The 19,739-nt window shown below is 50.6% G+C and overlaps 1 protein-coding gene across 3 annotated transcripts; it reads right to left on the bottom strand.

The window, feature by feature from the left end:
- Positions 1 to 4,333: 4,333 nt before the first annotated feature.
- On the bottom strand, positions 4,334 to 18,803 carry HINFP (histone H4 transcription factor). Of its 3 annotated transcripts, none has more exons than XM_070426217.1 (10): positions 18,598 to 18,803; positions 14,153 to 14,340; positions 10,353 to 10,582; positions 9,984 to 10,095; positions 9,661 to 9,813; positions 9,083 to 9,160; positions 8,878 to 8,998; positions 8,655 to 8,793; positions 8,442 to 8,566; positions 4,334 to 7,971 (listed from the first exon to the last, which is right to left on the bottom strand). In XM_070426217.1, the coding sequence occupies exons 2-10, from the start codon at positions 14,328 to 14,330 to the stop codon at positions 7,635 to 7,637; spliced, it is 1,473 nt and encodes a 490-aa protein (XP_070282318.1). In that variant the 5' UTR covers positions 14,331 to 14,340; positions 18,598 to 18,803; the 3' UTR covers positions 4,334 to 7,634. The 3 variants fall into 3 exon arrangements, with proteins under 3 accessions (XP_070282318.1, XP_070282319.1, XP_070282321.1); XM_070426218.1 differs by lacking the exon at positions 18,598 to 18,803 and adding an exon at positions 18,181 to 18,542; XM_070426220.1 differs by lacking the exons at positions 9,661 to 9,813; positions 9,984 to 10,095; positions 10,353 to 10,582; positions 14,153 to 14,340; positions 18,598 to 18,803 and adding an exon at positions 9,370 to 9,439 and having other exon boundaries at positions 4,337 to 7,971.
- Positions 18,804 to 19,739: the final 936 nt, after the last annotated feature.

Here is a 19,739-nt window from a genome sequence, read left to right as displayed (position 1 = left end):
CCCCGACCCGGGTCCTCCGGCCCGTCCTCCCGACTCGCCGGGCGACGCGCTCCCCTCGGAGCACCGACCCGGCCCCGCGTCCTTAAAGGGCCGGCGCCGCCCGCAGCGCGGGGCGGGGTGACGCGGAGGAGGCGAGCGGCGCCGGCCACGCGGCCCGAGCGCGCGGCGGGGACCGGCGGGCAGGCTGGCGGCGGAGGGCGCGTGGGGCAGGCGGGCGGGCAGAGCTGGGCGCGCCGCGGGGACAGGTCCCGCATTGGACCGGACGATGGGCAGCGGCGGGGGGGGGCGGGGGTAGATGCCAACCCGCTCGGGACGGTGGAGCTGTCGGCCGGTCGGCACCCGCGCCCCGCCAGCCGTCCTCCTGGGTCTGGGCCCGGAATCCCCGAACTAGACGAGAAGGCTTGGAAAGCGGGGCCCGGGCCGCCAATCCTCCCCGCCCCGCCCCCGCTGAGGCGAGGAAGCGGTGGGGACGGGCAGGGCGGCTGGCGGGGAGCCTGCCCGCAGCTCCGGCTGAGCTGGCCCGGAGCCCCGCGCTCCAGCGCAGGGCCCGACTCTCCCGCGAACGGGCCTTGGGGACCGCACTGCCCGTGCGGGGCGCGGCTGCCGGGCATGCGCCGCCTGGGGCTTCTTGTTCTTTTTCAATCCTCACCCGAGGATATTTTCCCATTGATTTTTATTTTATTTTATTTTTTAGAAAAGCGGTATCAGTCGTGTTGCCTTTATTATTATTTTAAATATATTTTTATTGATTTCAGAGAGGAAGGGAGAGGGAGAGAGAGAAACATCAATGATGAGGGAGAATCATGGATCGGCTGTCTGCATGCCCCACCCTGGAATCGAGCCCGCAACCCTGGCAGGTGCCCGTGACCGGGAATAGAACCCAGGACCCTCCAGACCGCAGGCCAACGCTCTGTCCACTGAGCAACACCGGCCAGGGCTCCCGAGGCACCTTCTCACAGGTGCAGTCTCTCCCCCACAGACCTTCAAGCACAGCTTCCCAGAGCAGCCCGGGGTTCCCCGCTGCTTCTTTCTCAGGCAATTCCTTCCGGCCCTACCTGCCCCAGCCAGTCTGCAAGGGGTAAGTAGGCGAGGCGGCTGGGACACGTGACCCCAGCGTGTAAGCTCCCACCTGGCACACAGCAGAGGCTGATGGGAGAGGAGGCTGCTCTTTGCTGTGACAGGGGAGGTTATTAGCGGTCAGACCTCTCCCCCACTCCCCCTCCTCGCCCAGCCCCCCCCCACAGCCTGGAGGGGGGCTCCCCTGCAGGACAGCTCCAGGGCCCACCCTGTGACTGTGGTTTGGGAGCCGGCCCTCCGGGCCTTCTCCCTCCCCCTGCGCCGCATCGCCGCCATTCCTCCGGACCCTTGATTCTGCAGGTTAACCGCTGGAGGAGTTCAGAACGAGTCAGCCCAAGGCGCGCCGCTGTGATACGCGGCTTGTTCTCAGTTAAAGGCAACCAAGACTGCAGGCTCAAGAGAACACCTCCACCACCACTCTCAGCAACAGAGAGGAATTTGAAGTAGGGGACCTCCCACAAGAAGAGGTTATCAGCGACAACCCTTTTCACCCATCCATAGGGCAAGGCAACTGCTAATTTCCCAGACATCCCTTATCGCCCTGCAGTGACCCGTGGAAGTCCCCAAGCTGTCTTACCTTGTCCCCAGCTCAAAGTGTCTATACACCACACTTCCACTTTCTGAACCTCTCATGTATGTGGTCTCTGACTCTCATGTATATGGGGTTCCCATACATAAGTAATTAATTGGTCATTTTCTCCCCCTCATCTGTCTCATGTCTGTTCGAGTATTACACCAGCCAAAAGAAACTTGAGGGTAGAGGAAAGTTTCTCCTCCCTCACACCTGCAATGACCACTATAGACATCCCAACAGTTGCATTTATTGAGCTACTACTATGGACATTATCCAATTTAATCCTCACAAAATCCTTATAAGGCAGGAATTACAATCTCTCTTTAGAGATAAAGAAACTGAAGCATAGGTGCTGGGCTGGTGTGGCTCAGTGGTTGAGCCACTGACCTATGAACCAGGAAATCACTGTTGGATTCCTGGTCAGGGCACATGCCTGGGTTGAGGGCTGGATCCCCAGTAGGGGGTGTGCAGGAGGCAGCGGATCAATGATTCTCTCTTGTCACTGATGTTTCTCTCCCTCTCCCTCTCTGAAATCAATAAAAATATATTTAAAAAGAAACTCAATCATAGGGTTAAGCAATGTACCCAAGGGGGCATGTCTAGTTGGTAGCAGAGCAGGGCTTGAACCCTAAAGTACTTGGGTACTTCTATGGGGCCTCTCAGAATCCTATTCCCAAACAACCGTTTCCCTCCACTCTCTAGACAGGCTCTTCATTCTCTCAAGATAACCTCGGGAAAGGAATTGGACTTTGGAACTGATCCAGTTCCACTTCCATCACCCCAGGTCCCGCATCTACCATGCCTGCCTTGCCCACTGTGACCCTCTCTCATCTTTGGACGAAATGGTTTTAGTGTGTTTGTCAATGGAAGGCCCCTCTGCTGGCCATTTGGAGAAATGCGCCCAGGACGGAATGAAGCGTGGATGGAGGAGCCTGGGAGTCCACTCCCCCCCACCAGGCCAGCGGGGAAGTGGGGCATAGGCACCTGAGACCAGATGGTGCAGGTGTAGCTACTAGTCAGGGTCCCTGCTGTTGCTTTTTAAAGAATTGATATTGTTTTAAAATTATAAGACTATAACGCATATAACAAAATCGAGCAATATCAAAGTATATTTTTAAAGTGTAATATTTATCTCTCCATCTCTCCCCTACTATATAGTGCCATTTTCTTTCTTTTAATTTTTAAAGGATTTTTAAATTGATTTTTAGAGATGTCCCTTACTGGAAATCAGACCGGCAACCCCTCTGTACCCAGGACGACACGCAACCAACTGAACCACGCAGGCCAGGGCTAGTGCAGTTTTCTTCTTAAATAAGAAGTGAAGATCTGTGTGTGTGTGTGGGGGGGGGGGGGGGGGGCTTGAGAGGTGAATGGGGGAACAAAGGGGACATATATAATACTTTCAACAATAAAGATTTTTTAAAAAGAAGTGAGGCGTCCTCCCAAGCTGCAGAATGCCAAGGTTCTCTGCCCGTCCCTTTCCATGGGAACCCACCCACTTCTCTCGTCCCAGGCTCAGCCTGTGGCCTTCCTTCCCTAGAATTTGAATTCCCACTAAACCCTTTGTCTGTATCCTGTGCTTGGAAACAGCTTCCAACCAGGTGTCCCCCCAGCTTTGCTCTGGGACTTGCTCCCTCCTCCTAGTACAGGGCTGGAGGCCGGAAGGGCAGAAAGGCCCTTGCTGATGGTTAAAATGCCTTCTTCCCCTTGGTCTCTTCTGCTCCGTGACCTCTGCCTCCACTCAGCAGTCCACCTCCCTGTGGACATACCCTGGGCTCCATTTAAAAATGTCGCCTTTCTGACCACAGCCTTCCCCTCTGCCCTCCAGCCTTCCGAAGCCTTGCTGGAGCCTTCAGGGCTGACTCCAGCTACCACCTTCCCGTCTCAAAGGCCTCCTATCCAGACTGGATCCCTTGACCCTTTTCCAGCGGCTCTAATTACCCTGTTCCTTGGCCCCAGGTAATCCATGTCCTGTCAGGCCATGGCTGTGGGCCAACCAGCGGTCCATCTTCTGCTTTTGCTCCAGGGGAGCTGTAGGGCACATGCTTGGGTTGTGGGCTGTCCCCACATGGGGGCCTGTGGGAGGCAGCTCATCACTGTTTCTCTAGAATCACTGATGTTTCTATCTCCCACTCCCTTCCTTTTTGAAATCAATAAAAATATATTAACAATTGAAAGCAAAAAAGTGATCAGATTTTTATACATGTACGTATTTTTGTAAGTGTAATCATGTTTGACTCCCTTATATGTTTCATATTTCCATTTTTTAATTCTATATGGAGAATGAGGCACTAGTTTTTTAGGGCTTAGAGCCCTTAAAACAGTGGTTCTCAACCTTGGCTGCACATTAGAATCACCTGGGAATCTTTTTAAAATCCTGATTTCTGGGCCTCATCCTCCGGAAATTCTGTTTCTTTCTTACTAATGTTGTGCCCTCACCCCATAACAAAGAAACAGAATTTCCGGAGGAGGCGGCCCAGGAGTCAGGATTTTAAAAAGATTCCCAGGTGATTCCAATGTGCAGCCACGATTGAGAACCACTGCCTTAAAAGCATCTGGTTTTGGTTAGGAAGGTCTCTAATGACTTGCCTTTGGGGTCTCTTTTGAGACCTGTTCTATGCAGCCTCTTAGCCCACCAAGTGCAGTTGTCAATCAAGTAGAACAAGGCAACATTTAATAGGAACAAACATGAGGGCCTGCTGTTAGGTCCACAGTGACATCTACATACATACACAGTGAAGGAACATGGATTGGGCAAGAGCAAAACGTGTGGGGGAAAACCCCACAAAAAACCCTTAGGGGTCCCGGGGGACAGTGCTTCACAGTGAATTGAGAACATGCTGTAACCACCAAAACCACAGGCCCGGAGGACGTGGGTTTGGGGAGGAAACCCCAGATCATATATGAGGAGACATAATAGAAACTGAGGCCACTACTTAGCCCAAAGAAGCCTCCATTGGCCTGGTGGTGGAATAGGAGTTACACTCAGTTAGTGGAGGGACCAGGTGTGGAGGCAAACGGTACAGGATCCTAAAGCCTGGAAATGCAGTGGCTTTGCTTGTGGAAAAAAATTTTAAACTTTTGATTTTATAAAGGAAAGGAGAGAGTGATTTGTTGTTCCACTTATTCATGTGCTCATTGGCTGATTCTTATATGCGCCCAGACTGGGGATGGAACCCACAGCCTTGGAGTATCCTGGTAAGACTCTAACCACTGAACATCCAACCAAGGCTTGCTTGCGGAAATGTTTAATTCCTGTGTTCTCTTTTCCACATTGCCATTTCACAAAAGGGCTCTTGTAGAGGCAAAGTGGACATCAACACCGCTATAGCTTTAAAACTTTTGTTATCTTTTTAATATACTCTTACTGATTTCAGAGGGATAGAAACATCAATGGCTGCCTCCTGCACGCCCCCTACTGGGGATCGAGCCTGTAACTCAGGCAATGTGCCCCTGACTGGAACTGAACCCAGGACCCTGCTCTATCCACTGAGCAAAACTGTCTAGGGCAGCAGTTCTCAACCCTTTGGAGGTCAAACGACCCTTTCACAGGGGTCGCCTAAGACCATCGGAAAACACATATATAATTACATAGTGTTTTTGTGATTAATCACTATGCTTTAATTATGTTCAATTTGTAACAATGAAAATACATCCTGCATATCAGATATTTACATGACGATTCATAACAGTAGCAAAATTACAGTTATGTAGTAGCAACAAAAATAATTTTATGGTTGGGGGTCACCACAACATGAGGAACTGTATTAAAGGGTCGCTGCATTAGGAAGGTTGAGAACCACTGGTCTAGGGCAAACTTTTAAGCTTTTATTTCTTGACTGAATTCCAGCAACTGCCATTACCAGAATCACCACTCTACAACTTTATTTTTTTTAATATATTTTTTTTATTTCAGAGAGGGAGGATAGAAACAGCAATGAGAGAACCATTGATTGGATGCCTTCCGCATGACCCCCACTAAGGCTCGAGGCTACAACCTGGGCATAAGGCCCGACTGGGTTCATAGGTTGACGCTCAACCACTGAGCCACACCTGCTGGGCATCTCTAGAACTTTATACGGTCCTTGCTGGTCCTGTCTTCCTTCCCAGTCTTGCCTGTCCACGGCTGTGGCGCTCTGTGCTAGACTATCACGTGCCTCTTGAGCTTCGTTTACAGACACTGTTTCTCCCACCTGAAATGCCTTGTCCGCCCCTTTGTCTCAGTAGGACATGGGCTGGACGTGCCCAATGGTAGCTCTAATCATTTCCTCAATGCAGCCTTCCTCGATCCCTTGCCCAAATACTGTCTACTCCGATTTTCAGCCTTTTAAATGAACCTTGACGGGGTTCTGTCATTTCCCTTACCTAGAACTTTCCTTGCCTCTGTACTGCTAGCCCCTCCAGGGCAGGTCCTAGGTTTTATTCATCTTTGCATCCTTAGCACCTGTCACAGTGCCTGGACTATAGGAGGAACTCAGTGAATGGCTGACGGAATTAATGAAGATTTTTCTTTCCTATTCCCTTCTGCAACTGGCACAGCTTTTGTAATAAGAATTAAATCTGCCCTAACACATTTGGCTCGGCCTGAGGACTGAAGGGTCCCAGGTTCGATTCCGGTCAAGGGCATGTACCTTGGTTGCAAGCACATCCCCAGTGGGGAGTGTGCAGGAGGCAGCTGATCGATGTTTCTCTCTCATCGATGTTTCTAACTCTCTATCCCTCTCCCTTCCTCTCTGTAAAAAATCAATAAAATATATTATTTTAAAAAAAAAGGCCCAGAAACTCTTTGTTGGGCAGCTCCCTGCCCATCCAAGACTCCGGAGAATCCTTTCTTGGCCTCTCCGGAGCGCAGACCCTTAGAATGGACATAAGCTACTGAGAAGTGGCTGGACACGCCTAATTATTATTTTGGAGGGCTCCAACCTCTGAGAACTTGATGAAAATCAGACCCTTTCCCCAGGAAAATGCACTCACACACACAATTTTCCACCTTAGTTCTGGACTCCAAATACCTACCAGTCTCTAGGCCTCCAAATCCACCCTCACTATCAGCCTCCTCCCCAGTCCCAGACCCAGAGGTAAAGAACTGCCTACCCCGGAGGCACTCAGGAGGTGATGGCCTGGCCTGGCACTATATCTTCATGGCTAGCCCCACTCACCTGTTCTAGAGTGCTGCTATTATAAACTCATGGCCTCTGCCTGGGACCTCCAGGAGGGTAGATGCTGAGAAGAAATGGACATTTCACAAAAGCAGGGGGAGGCAAGCTGGGAACAGAAACCCCAGCCACTAAAAGGGGAACAAGCCTTATTACTCAGCTCTTCTTCTGGGTGGCTGTATCTCATTACCTAGTTAACTGCACCAAATACGGGGAAGACTAACAGCAGAAGCATTTATTACCAACACAAGCACTACACACACTGCCCCACCCCGGCCCTGAGGATGACGCGAAGTCCTTGGGTGGCAGGAAGAATCGTTTGGAGGGAAGTGGCTCCTGGGACACAGCCTCGGCTGGGTGGGTGAAAGGAAGGGCCACGGCAGGGACTAGATCCAGGTCATCCTTGGGCCCAAGAAACCCTAAAGATGGGAGTGGGTGCCAGCTAGGGATTTTCACCACTGCTCCAGCATGTCTAGGGGTCATGGTTGAGCCTGATACTAGCTCCCTCTACGAGAAGACATACACAACCAGGCTATCCACCTCAGAGTCCCTGCTCCTCAGGGTCCCCACAAAAACATGGTGTGGCAGAAAAGGAAAGTCCTTAGAGTCTGCTGACTGATGCAAGCCAGATCCTGAGTGGACCACAATATTCCTAGCACCCTCCAAAAGGCACCCCCTGGCAAGGGCTGCCCCAAGGGGCACTGCCACCAGCCTGGCTCACACCCAGCCTGGGCTAGGAATGTTGCTGCTCGACTGCCTTCAGACCACCTGGAATTCTGGTTCCCAGCTACTCCCTGAAGCTTCTCCATGATGCCCCTGAGGGGGACTCAGGGGCCGGCGGGGGACTCTCCCGGGCCTTTGGACAGCACATAGTAGACAATCTCCTGGGCATTGGCATGATTCACCACATGGATGACAGGACTGGAGGTGTCCTGAGAGGCTGAGAGGCTGTCCTCCCCGCCTCGGCCCTCCTCTTCCGCCTCGTGCTGGGGCCCTGACTCCCCGGGCACTGTTTCTAGAATGATGCTCTGCAGGCTGCTCTCGTTCAGGGCCGCTCCCAGGTCCGAGCCTTCCTGTGGTTGCCGCAGCAGTTGCTGTGTCAGTTCCACACTTTCATAGCGAACCAGCTGCAGCCGCATGTAGCCATCCTCATGCTCCTTGTACCTGGGGAAGCAGGAGTGCACAGGGCAGGAAGTACAGGCGGGGCCATAGAAATGGTGGGCGTGGCAAGTAAGGAACAAACTCAAGGGGGTGAGGCAGCCCTGGGATTCTAAGGGATGGAGTTGAAGACAGAGAGATTTTTATCAGGATATAGAAGCAAGAGGGAAGAATCATTACTCAAAATGGAAACTTTTATGTAGAAACCCAGAGGGTGGGGGTGAGGTCAAGGAGCTATGGTTCTGGACCTTTAGGCTCTACTTCTATTTTGGCTGCAGGACTTTGAGCACCGTTTATTGGGTTTGTCACTGTCTTGAATTCAAAAGACAGAAAAATAATCTTTGCCTCACTCACTGCTATTCTTGGGGTTCCTTGAGCCTAAATAGGAATGGAGGGCATCAAAGCACTATCAAATTAAAAATTTTAATTTGAATATGGGAAAAAATGTGCAAATCTATGGGAAGGTTGAGACATACCGAAAACGGGGGTGCCCTGAGGGCCACTTGAACTGGTGCTTCTTGCGAAGATGCACAGTGAGGTTGTTACCCCTGGTGAAGCATTTGTCACACACGTGGCATTTGTACCTTGGCTCTGAGTAACCCTGATGGGCGGGGAGAGGGAGGTCAGCTCTTCAGCCCGCCCCTCCCACCCCCGACTCTGCTGACCCTTCCCACCCCAGCCCCACTCACTTCATGCACTTTCCGGTAATGGGACTTGACGGAGCAGAGGGCTCGGGCGCTGAAGTTGCAGTTCTCAAAATCACACCTGTAGGCTGGCTCCTTGCTATGGGTATCCAGGTGCTTCCGGAGGTCGATCAGATTCTTGCAGCTGCCAGGAGAGGTCAGGAGGGTGGGAGGACGTGAGGATTCTAGAACACCAGGTCTGTGATTTCCGACCCCTAGTTCCCCTTACCTGTAGTCACAACAGTCGCATTTAAAGGGCCGGTCCTCGCTGTGGCGAAAGCGCATGTGGTTGCGGAGGGAGGATGGCAGGGGACAGGTCATATCGCACAGAGGGCACTTGTAGTGGTTCACTGAGGAGCAGAGGAGGCTGTGATCTGAGGGCCCGGGGAACCTTGGGGGGTGGGCAGGGAGGCTGGTGGTGCCCAATTACTCACCATGGTTACGCATGTGGTCCCGCAACAGCCTCTCAGTGGCAAACCTCTTGGAGCAATGAGAGCACTGGAAGCGTTGCTCTGGGGCAGGGCAGGAAAAGAAAGGGTGGCTGCAGAAGATGGTGGAGGTAGAGGGGAGAACGAGTCCCAGAGAGGGGAGCCTCCCAGGCAAAAGGGAACCACCCCGAGGAGACAAGGGGAGTGTAGGGAACTGGGACGGACACAGTATCACGGGAGGAGCGTGGGACTTGCATGGAGAACCTGAGTTAGAATCCCGGCTGGACACTTACTAGCTGTGTGGTCTCAAGTAAGTGATTTTAAGCTCTCTGAGCCTTAGCTTCCTCATCTGCAAAAAGGGGGATAAGAAGCCTACCTCATGGGGCTGCTGTGCAGACTCACTAAGGTGGCTGACAGGCACCCAGTCAGCCCGGAGTAACAATGTCTAATGACTCCGAGTCTGCAGAGACTGGGCAGGTGCCTGAGCCCTACAGGTAGATGCAGCCAAGTCGCATATACCTCTGGAAATATGCCCCCAACCCCACGGGCTAAACAGCCTGCACCCACGTCTTCCGACTGCTTACGATCCAGTGAGGTCTGGCGACGGATGTGGTCTAAGAACTTGGTGTTGTTGGCAAACATGCCCCCGCAGGTGGGGCAGGCCGCCACCTTCTCCTGGGTGTGGCTGCGGAGGTGCTCGCGAAGCTTACAGTGGTCCTTAAAGGTACAGGTACAGCCTGGGAAGGAAGGGCCAGTCATGCTCCAGCACAAACCCTCGGCGTAGGCTCTGGATCCCCAAGTCTCTCCAGAAGCAGCCAGCCATGCCCTGCAGGACCATCCCAGCTGCTCTAGCCCTTCAGCAATCCCAGGGTTTCTTCAGAGGCCAGAAGCTAAGGAGTGACCCTACCTTTCCAGCCACACAGCACCACGTGGTTGTCCTTGCCAACGGCTTTGTATTCACAGCACAGGCTGTGCGCTTCCACATGCCGGTAGAACCACTCAGGATTGTCGAAGGAGCTCTGTGCCAGGAGCAACTTGGGGTAAGAACTGAGGGTGGGTGGAGGGACTCTTACCCCCATGTGTCCGAAGGGGACCTCTTGGCTCCCTCCCAAATTAACTGTGAGGACAGGAATGTTTGAGCAAGGGAGCTACCCAGACATGAAGGAGATACTAGCAGGAGCCTCAGGAATATAAGGGTCCAAAGAAAGGATCAAGGACTCTTGAGTTCAAACCTGCAACTTTCTCCCACCCCTATTTCTGGCAACTGCCTGCTGACCTCACAGTGCTCCCACAGACACAGGAAGTGGTCAGGAATGTCAGGGATGATGTTGCGGCTGTGGAAGTCCAGGATGCAAGGGCTGAGGTCGGCCTGGCTCTGCAGGGCCTGCAGCCCCCACTGCTTCAGCTTCGTGTGGTAGCAGTGGAAGTAGACATGGCGGACAAGGTCAGCAGAACTGTCCAGAGAACAAAAGCCACACTCCTGCCATAAGCAGGAGAATTCTTCCTCTGCAGAAAGGGGTTTAGAGAGAACATGATGCTTTCTGACGCTCAGCTCTCCTTCCACCTGTGGCACTTAGCAGCAGGTGAGGAGGCTGCACCCTCACCGAACTGCCAGTTCATTCAGCAACATTGACCACCATTGTGTGCCAAGTGCTGGGAATGTCACAAGGAAAGAGTCCCAGCCTTACACAGCTTCCAGCCAGAGTGGAAAAGCATGAATCAAATAATCACATGTATAATTACAAACTGTGACCAATCGTAAGTTCTCTGCAGGTGGAGGCATGGCACTACAAAATAAACACAGGGAGACGGGTGTCTTGGAGTGCCCCTGTGCTAAGATCTGACGGGCGAGTGTCTATAAACGAGTGGAGAAGTGTGATCGAGGCAGAGGGATGGTGTGTGCAAGTCCCAGCGCCAGAAGCTGAGCGGCGGGGTGAGTGGCATGCAGTTCCCTGGCTGAGTGTCCACTGCTCCCTGTGGAAGATGCTGCTTCCCAACCGGGACACCCCTGCTCCTTGTGTCAAACTACAAACCCTTCTTCCTCCCATGTTCTGCTCAAGATCTGTCTTCTCCAGGAAGGCCCGTCAACCATTCAATCTAAGCACCATATTTTCAATGTTTATACGGGTTTACTTGTTTTGAAAAGTAGATACTTTTAAAAATATAACAATCCCCTAATTTCTCTTTTGTGTAAATATCATTTGGCTTTTGACACTGTTAGTTACATATTTCAGTCACGACTTCAAACAGAATTTGAAGGGAGCTATCTCTGTACTTTCTATATTTCAAACTCTGCTGTGACCTATTAGTGGGTGGCGAAATCAATTTAGGGGATTGCAAACCACATTTTTTTCTTTCTTTCTTGTAATCCTCACCCAAGGACACGCTTGGAGAGAGAGGAGGAAATGAGGGAGGGAAGGAAGAAGACATTGATGTGAGAGAGAAACACCAATCAGTTGCCTTCTGTCCAGGAATCGAACTCGCAACCACGTGTGTGACCTGACCAGAAATCGAACCGGCAACCTTTCGGAGTGAAGGACAATGCTCAACCAATCAAGTCACACCAGCCAGGCCACATTTTTTTCTTTAAAAAAAATAGAAGAAGAGAACACTTCAGAGAGCATTTAATAAAGTTAAACATTTTTCCAAATGTTTTTTAACTTTTTTTTTCAAGGGGAGAATGGCCCTAGCTGGTTTGGCTCAGTGGATAGAGCATTGGCCTGCGGACTCAAGGGTCCCAGGTTCGATTCCAGTCAAGGGCATGTACCTTGGTTGTGGGCACATACCCAGTGGGGAGTGTGCAGAAGGCAGCTGATCGATGTTTCTCTCTCATCGATGTTTCTGACTCTCTATCCCTCTCCCTTCCTCTCTGTAAAAAATCAATAAAATATATATTTTTAATAAAATAAAGGGGGAGAATGATTTTTGAATGATGATTTTTATTTTTATTTTATCATTTTTTAAAAAATATATTTTTATTGATTTTTTACAGAGAGGAAGGGAGAGAGATAGAGAGTTAGAAACATCGATCAGCTGCCTCCTGCACACTCCCTAGTGGGATGTGCCCGCAACCAAGGTACATGCCCTTGACCGAGATCAAACCTGGGACCCTTGAGTCCGCAGGCTGACGCTCTATCCACTGAGCCAAACCAGTTAGGGCTGTTTTTTAACTTTTGTGTATAGGGTTGTGATGTAAAATGTATTCTTAATTGGTAGTCACATTAAAAAAAAGAGAGAGAAACACTTACTAGGGAGTGAAAAAAGCAGGATGCCAACAGCTTGTACAATATAAAAGAAAAGTCAGCCCTGGCCGGTGTGGCTCAGTGGATAGAGTGTCAGCCTGCAGACTGAAGGGTCCTGGGTTCAGTTCTGGTCAAGGGCACATGCCTGGGTTGCGGGCTTAATCCCCAGTGTGGGGCATGCAGGGGGCAGCCAATCAATGATTCTCTCTCATCAATGATGTTTCTATCTCCCTCTACCTTCCTCTCTGAAATCAACAACTATATATATATATATATATATATATATATATATATATAAATCTAGTGCCCCGGTGCACGGATTCGTGCACATTGAAAGGAAATTAATTAGAAGGTGGCTGGCAGGACTGGGTGAGACAAGCTGGACATGCCCTAGAGCCAACCTCCCGTGGTCCCTCCCTGGCCGGTGGCACCTGGGGTGGCCCCGTAGCTCGAAGGGCATCTGCGGAGTGAGTGGGATCCCTCTGACAGGTGGTGTCCCTCGGCCTGGCCTGTGGGGATTGGGCCTAAACTGGCTCTCCAACATCCCCCAAGGGGTCCCGGATTGTGTAAGGGTGGTTCTTGGGTGACGCACCCCAGAATCAGGCTCCCTCCTCTCTGGCTCCAGGGTACGTCACCCAAAAACCACTGCTGCCAAGTCACCACAGCTTGGCAGCTCCTGTGTTGAGCGCCTGCCCCCTGGTGGTCAGTGCGCATCATACCTACAGGCTGGTCAGACGGTCACTTAACCTTTTATATATATATATAGAAGACAGGTAAATAAATAAATAACAGGAAAACCAGGCTTGAAGATCAGCCGCTATCATGAACAACACAGTAACTATGCAGATCAGGAAGTTCATGACTAACAGAATACTTTAACGAAACAAAGGGTCACTGACATCCGTTTCCCTGGGAAGTCAACAGTTCCTAAGACAGAAATTCAGGAAAAACTAGCCAAAATGTACAAGACCACACCAGATGTCATCTCTACGTTTAGATTCAGAATCCATTTTGGTGGTGGTACCACAACTAACTAGCTTTGTCATGTTTTATTTAACTTAAAAAAATATTTTTATTGATTTCAGAAAGGAAGGGAGAGGGAGAGATAGAAAAATCAATGATGAAAGAATCATCTATTGGCTGCCTCCTTCACTCCCCACACTGGGGACTGAGCCCAAAGCCTGGGCATGTCACTGACAGGGAACCGAACCGTGACCTCCTGGTTCATAGGTCGACGCTCAACCACTGACACACCAGCTGGGCATGTCATGATTTGTTCCTGGGATTACTCAAAGAAAAATGAACCCAAACAGACTAGCAAGTCATGACCTATATGAAAAGAAGAGCTTAAGAAAAGAATTGGGAAAGGAATGCAAGGACAGAATGAAGAAAGCCAGGGAACTAACTACAAAGGCCAGTGTTGGTGCTGCAAACAGTGGGCTGGAGTCAGGACAATAGGAGTAAAGGTTCTTCAGTGACTTTTTCTGTGGTGACTGCAGATTTTCCATGAGAGGATTAATGAATTAAGAACTTTTATGTGTCTGGTTGTTTAGAAATACATATAAAAATATCAGTTACCACATGTACAGAGAGGTCAAAAAGAATGTTCACAAAAGTACTGTCAATAATTGCCTTTTGATGGGAAGATAGCAGATTCATGTTGAAAATCCTTGTCGAATGAGTTTTCTATGCGTCTACAATGTTTTTATAAACAACAAAAGCACAGTTAGGAAATTAAACCACCACTTTCCTGGGCTGCCTTCTCCGTCTGCGGGAAGGAAAGTCAGATGCCCCACCTTCCCTCGAGCTCTTTCCCCTCCCGTGTCCTGCTTACCCAGCAAGTCCTCCTCTTCCTCCTCCTCCTCTTCCCCCGAGCTGTGCAGGTGCTTCTGCAGGTGCTGAGTGACATGCTCGCAGAACTCCTCCATGGCTGAGCACACAAAGGAGCAGGACCCCCACTCACACTGCAGCCCCAGGTTCTCCTTTCGGGGAACTTTCCCAGGGGGCGGCATGGCCTTCACCCTAGAGGAGGAGGAAAAGATCCACAGCTGCAGGATTACCCCCTGTGGCTGGGGGTGACCTGGGTAGGCAGCCTTCCTAGAACCTGCAGCAGAGTCTTTCCAGCCGCCTGGGAGAAAGCCTGTGCCTTTTCAACAAGGATGGAAGAGTTCCTCAAAATCCTGAAGCTTTCTGTGTTCTCGGGAAAGGAGAGCACAAACTAACCTAGTTGATTAGCACGTGCCAGGCACGGAGCTAAGAACTTAACATGTTCTCATATAGCTTCAGAGCAACCCACCTGGGAATGACTCCTGTGGGAAGCAGAACAAAGCTCAGGTTCAGAGATGGCCTTGGAGAAGAACCAGTGCAAATCCAGACGCTGTGGACCAGCATCTATTAGCTGTGTGACTTCAGCCAGGTAACAACCCTCCTACTCCTGAACATCAGCAGCTTCAAAACGGGGTACCAAAACCTTCGGTTTTTAATTTCGCACTTACTATATGCCAAACACCATACTAAGCGCTTCATTTCCATTATGTCGGTTAATTTAATTTCATCACACTATGAGGTAAGCACAATTTTTCCAAAATATTTTTTTATTGATTTCAAAGAGGCAGAGGGAGAGAGAAACATCAATGACCAGAATCGTTGATCTGCTGCCTCCTGCACTGGGGATCGAGCCCGCAACCTGGACATGTGCCCTGACCTGGAATCAAACCGTGACCTCCTGGTTCATAGGTCAATGCTCAATCAAGGAGCCATGCCGCCAGGCTAACTTTATTTACAGATAAAGACCTGAGGCTCAGAAAGATTAACTGGTTTGCTCAAGGCCACACACTGGGTCTGACAAGGTCAGGTTGGGCTAACTCCAAAGTCCATGCTCCTTCTAACCTCACAGCCTGCAAATGAACCCAAAGCTCCTCATTTCTTACTGCATCGCATCACAACGCCCCTGCCGGACTCTCAAAATGCCATACAATCTGCCTTTCCCTAACCTACCCGGTGGTTTCCTCTGACTCTCCCCTAACATCCTCTAAACAAAAATGTAAAGAGGAAAAAAAAAGAGAGAGAGAAGCCCATTCTTCCTTTTCCTTGGGGAGGGGATAACTCCCTCTTGCTCATGAGCTTTTTAATAAACCTCTTGCCTGAGTACTAAAAATAAATAAATATATAAAATGCAGATTTCATTTGAACAAAAGAAGCCAAATCTGTCTAGTTGATATCATACCTAATGTGTATTCAGCATGCTTAAGTATGTATTAAATATTTGTTGAAGAAAGCTAAATAAAAAACGAAAGGTTCTTGCTTGGCTGGTGTAGCTCAGTGGTTGAGCCTCAACCTATGAATCAGGAGGTCGAGGTTGATTCCTGGTCAGGGCACATGCCCGGGTTGGGGCTCTATTCCCAGTGTGAGGTGTGAGGCGTGCAGGGGGCAGCCGATCATCATTGATGTTTCTCTCTCTCTCCCTCTCCCATCCTCTCTCAAATCAATAAAAATATATTAAAACAAACAAACAGTAAAAGTTTTCAACTTTTAATAAAGCATGCAAATGCAGAGTTCTCCTGCTCCCCACCTAGGGGTTTGGATTCAGGAAGCTGGGGTTAAGCCTAGAAATCTGCCCCTTTAACTCAGCACTCCATTCTCAGGTGGGCAGTTCCAGAACAGAGTTTGAAGAGCAATACAAGTTTCCCCATTAAAAGAAAACAGAACAGCAGAGGATGACACTGTAAGCAAAAGTTCTGGGGGATGAGAGGATGCTAGAGGCCTTGACTCTGTCCCAAGTGTCACCTCACCTGGAGAATTCTCACTGATTCTCAATGCCCCCACCATGTGGACCCTGGGAGTAGGCATGGCTCCCTCTGGCCTCCCTGAGACCGGCAGGACCTATGAAAAAGGCCTCTACTACATATTGAGAGGCGGTGGGAAGAGAGAGAATACAAAATACATAAAATCCTGCATGCCCACCAGTACAGGAACGTACTATACCTAACTGCTTACCAGAGAAACCCCTTTTCAATCTACAGCCCTTGCCCCTCCCCCGAGAAGAATCTAGTCACCTTCCACACTCTGGGGAAAACATGGGTTTGCTGGGCTGACACCAGAAAATCTCAACCCTATTTTTATGCTGCTCATGGTCAACATGATTGTTTGTGTTCTATTCTCATTTACCCAACTGGGCAATATTAGCTGCTTCTGAGAAGCCATTTCACACCCACCTGTGTCCCTAACACTGTGGCCAGCACAGTACTGAGCACGAATATTCTAAGCACACTGCTGCTGAGACTGGGGTAAAGCCCAGGAGCAGGCTACCCAGGTATCTAGAGTGACCTGAAACCTTGCAAGTTCCCCGAATCCCTCTTTCACTACCCCCTTCCTTTCTTTCTCTCCTTGTGCCCTGCTTATTTCTACCCCTGGGGGCGGGGGGGGGGGGGGGGGGGGAGTCATAGGACAGAGTGACTATCTGACCGCCACATTTTCCCAAGGCAGGGAATGCAAGGAGGCAACAACGTGTGTAGTGGAGCACTGGACCAGCTGTAAGACCTGGGTTCAAGTTTTTGTCTCAATGACTTCGCTATGCCTAGAATGTAAGTGTCAAGCACTATTCAAAGCGTCTTATTTATATAAAAATGCATTAATAGCCCGGCAGGCGCGGCTAGGTGGTTGAAAACCGACCTATCAATCAGGAGTTCAAGGTTGATTCCTGGTCAGGGTACATGCCGGGGTTTCAGGCTCCATCCCCAGTGTGGGGCGTGCAGGAGGCAGCTGATCAATGATTCTCTCATCATTGATGTTTCTCTCTCTCCCCTTCTCCTTTCCTCTCTGAAATAAGAAATATTAATAAGTAAATAAAAGTGAATACAGGAACCCTACTGAGGTAGGTACCATTATTATCCTACTTCACTGATGAAGAAATGGGCCGATTAGGTTAAGTAAGTTACCTAATGTCACAAAGTTAGGGATTGATGGAAAAGGAATTCAAAGCCAATGAGTTTAGCTCCATTTTCCTCCTATATCTGTCTTACTTCTCCTTTTGATTTCCTCCTTCCCGCAGACATCACATCTATATATACAACACCCAAAACATCTCACTAAATAGTTACTTTGTCAGTTCCCTCCACTATGTTGGAAGCTCTTAGAGAGCCTGCCCTTTGCCTTGTTCAGTTCTATCTGCAGGGCCAGCACATACCTACTAGGGGGGGTCTCTTAATGTTTAAGCAAACTTAATTTATTACTTTTTTTAATTCACTGACTTTAGAGAGAGGGAGGGAGAGATAGAGAAACATCGAATTGTTGTTCCACCTTCGCATTCATTGGTTGATTCTTGTATACACCCTGAGGATCGAGCCCGCAACCTTGGCAGGACGCTCCAACCAACGAAGCTATTATTTTATTATTGAACAAATCACTTAGCTTCTCTAAACCTGTTTCCTTAAATGTAAAAAGGAATACTAATATCTCAGTAATGGGTAATGGAGACAACAGATCTGGTCAGAAAGCTCCAACTAGCTACACGACCTTAGGCAAGGTAACATGGGAATAATTATGCCTGCCTCACTGAACTTATGTATGACCCAACTTACATAATATTAAAGTGCTCAGCAAAACACACCACTAGAACTCAACAAATGTTAGCTATTCGTGACGTCTCCTTGCTCCTGGTGGTGCGCTGATGTTAAGCTTCATCTAATTCTACAAAAAGGTCAACCAACGGAAAACCCGAGGGTCCTTCACACTTTTCACAGGAATCATGGGAAGACGGCATCAGCAAGTGCTGGCGGGTGGGTACAACGCAAGGCACCGACGGAACCCCGAATGGCACTCGGGAAAAGGAGGGACCGGGTTCCGCGCCTCCTCGAGACTCACAGTTCGGCAGGAGAGTGAAGGCTCGGACGCGTGACGACAGCGACCAAAACAAAGCGCCCGCGGAGGAAAGGCAGGCCTCGCAGCGCGCAGGCGGACACCGAGTCCCGCCCCCACGGTGGGCGCCCGGCCCCGCAAGGACGTAGGGTTCGGAGAGAAGAAAGGAGACCCTCCCGGCGGGCAGCGCCTCTCCGGCGCGGCCCCGCAGTGGCCCGGGCCCTGCCCCCGAAGGCGGGCGAGACCGGGTCGCAGCGCCGAGGGGACCCAGATGAGAGAGCAGGGAGGTTCGGGGCGCGCAGGCAGCAGGCCGACGCCGTGGCCGAGCAGCGAGAGAAAGCCTCGCTGGGGCGACCCGGGAAGAGCCCGGTCTCGAAGCCCGCGGTCCCCCGCGCTGCCCAACCGGCGCGGGGTCCTGCTTACCGCCCCTCGGCTCTCGCGTCTCTCCAGCTCCCCTTCCACCGCGACCACTTCCGGGAGGGCACTTGAGCGACGTCAGCGACAGCCAATCGCCGCTCTCGTATCTCCCTAACAGCCAATGGGCGCTGCGACTGATGGTGTGGACGCGCGCCAAAACCCGGAAGGGGCGGGCGCGCGGGGCGACGGACTGTGGCGAAAAGGAGGGTGGCGGGCGCCGCAGGGAGCCTAGCGCTGCGCCGCGCAGCCAGAGAGCCCGAGCGGTGCGTCCCGCGACTGCGCGGGCGGCGCGCGGGCCCCACTGCACTTGCGCAGGCCTCGGGGGCGGTGCCCGGTCGGGTCTCACCTCCCGGATTGGCTCCTGCGTTCAGCTGGCTGTCTGGGCGGCGAGGCGGAGGTGTCAGAAGCTGGGTGCCCAGTGCTACCGATTCTGCTTGCTCAAACTGGATCCTACCGCTATCTTTCACCCTCTTAATCCTTCTTTAAAAAAATTGATTTCAGAGAGGGAGGGAGAAGGAGAGAGAAAAACATCAATGACGAGAGTGTCATTGTTCGGCTGCCTCCTGCACGCCCCCACACGGGATGGAGCCCGCCGCCGGGCATATACCCTGACCTGGTTCTTAGGTTGACGCTGGACTCATCTTACTTTTTATCCAATCCCAGAGGTTTCCCCGCTTTACTTTCTCCTGCCTCCCTAATCAATCAACAATGGATTTCATGTAACCCACCTATGTTACCGCTGATGGTGGTTTATAAAAATGGGTGCACAACCATTTTCCGGAGCACTGTCTCCATGTGTTGAGATTCTGCTTCTGGCAACTGTCGACAGTTTGGTTCAAATAAACTCACAAAAATTCTCTGCAGGTTTGAATGTTTCTTACGTTAACAGCTGCTACAAATGATTCTCGATGGAACATTCAAAGTGGTCTTCACAGAGAGCAAAAGTGATCAAACAACCACTTTGCTTTGAACACTCAAAGGCATTCTGTTGGCCTCAGGGCAAGATCCCAAAACCATAGGGAGGCTTCCTAGACCAGTGGTTCTCAACCTTCCTCATGCCGCGACCCTTTAATACAGTTCCTCACGTTGTGGTGACCCCCAACCATAAAATTATTTTCGTTGCTACTTCATAACTGTAATGTTGCTAC

This window comes from Myotis yumanensis, unplaced genomic scaffold (assembly GCF_028538775.1).
Source record: "Myotis yumanensis isolate MYYU_CA2020_CCGP unplaced genomic scaffold, mMyoYum1.0.hap1 SCAF_10, whole genome shotgun sequence".
NCBI lineage: Eukaryota > Metazoa > Chordata > Mammalia > Chiroptera > Vespertilionidae > Myotis > Myotis yumanensis.
The sequence above is the reverse complement of the archived record's forward strand: the minus strand, read 5'-3'. Positions and strand labels throughout refer to the sequence as shown.

Coding starts and splice junctions, on each gene's coding strand:
- HINFP (XM_070426217.1), bottom strand. CDS start 14,330: ATGCCGCCCCCTGGGAAAGTTCCCCGAAAGGAGAACCTGGGGCTGCAG. Junction 9,814..9,983: donor GGTGCTGTGTGGCTGGAAAG/GTAGGGTCACTC, acceptor CTTCCTTCCCAG/GCTGTACCTGTACCTTTAAG. Junction 8,999..9,082: donor GGACCACATGCGTAACCATG/GTGAGTAATTGG, acceptor TCTGCTCCTCAG/TGAACCACTACAAGTGCCCT.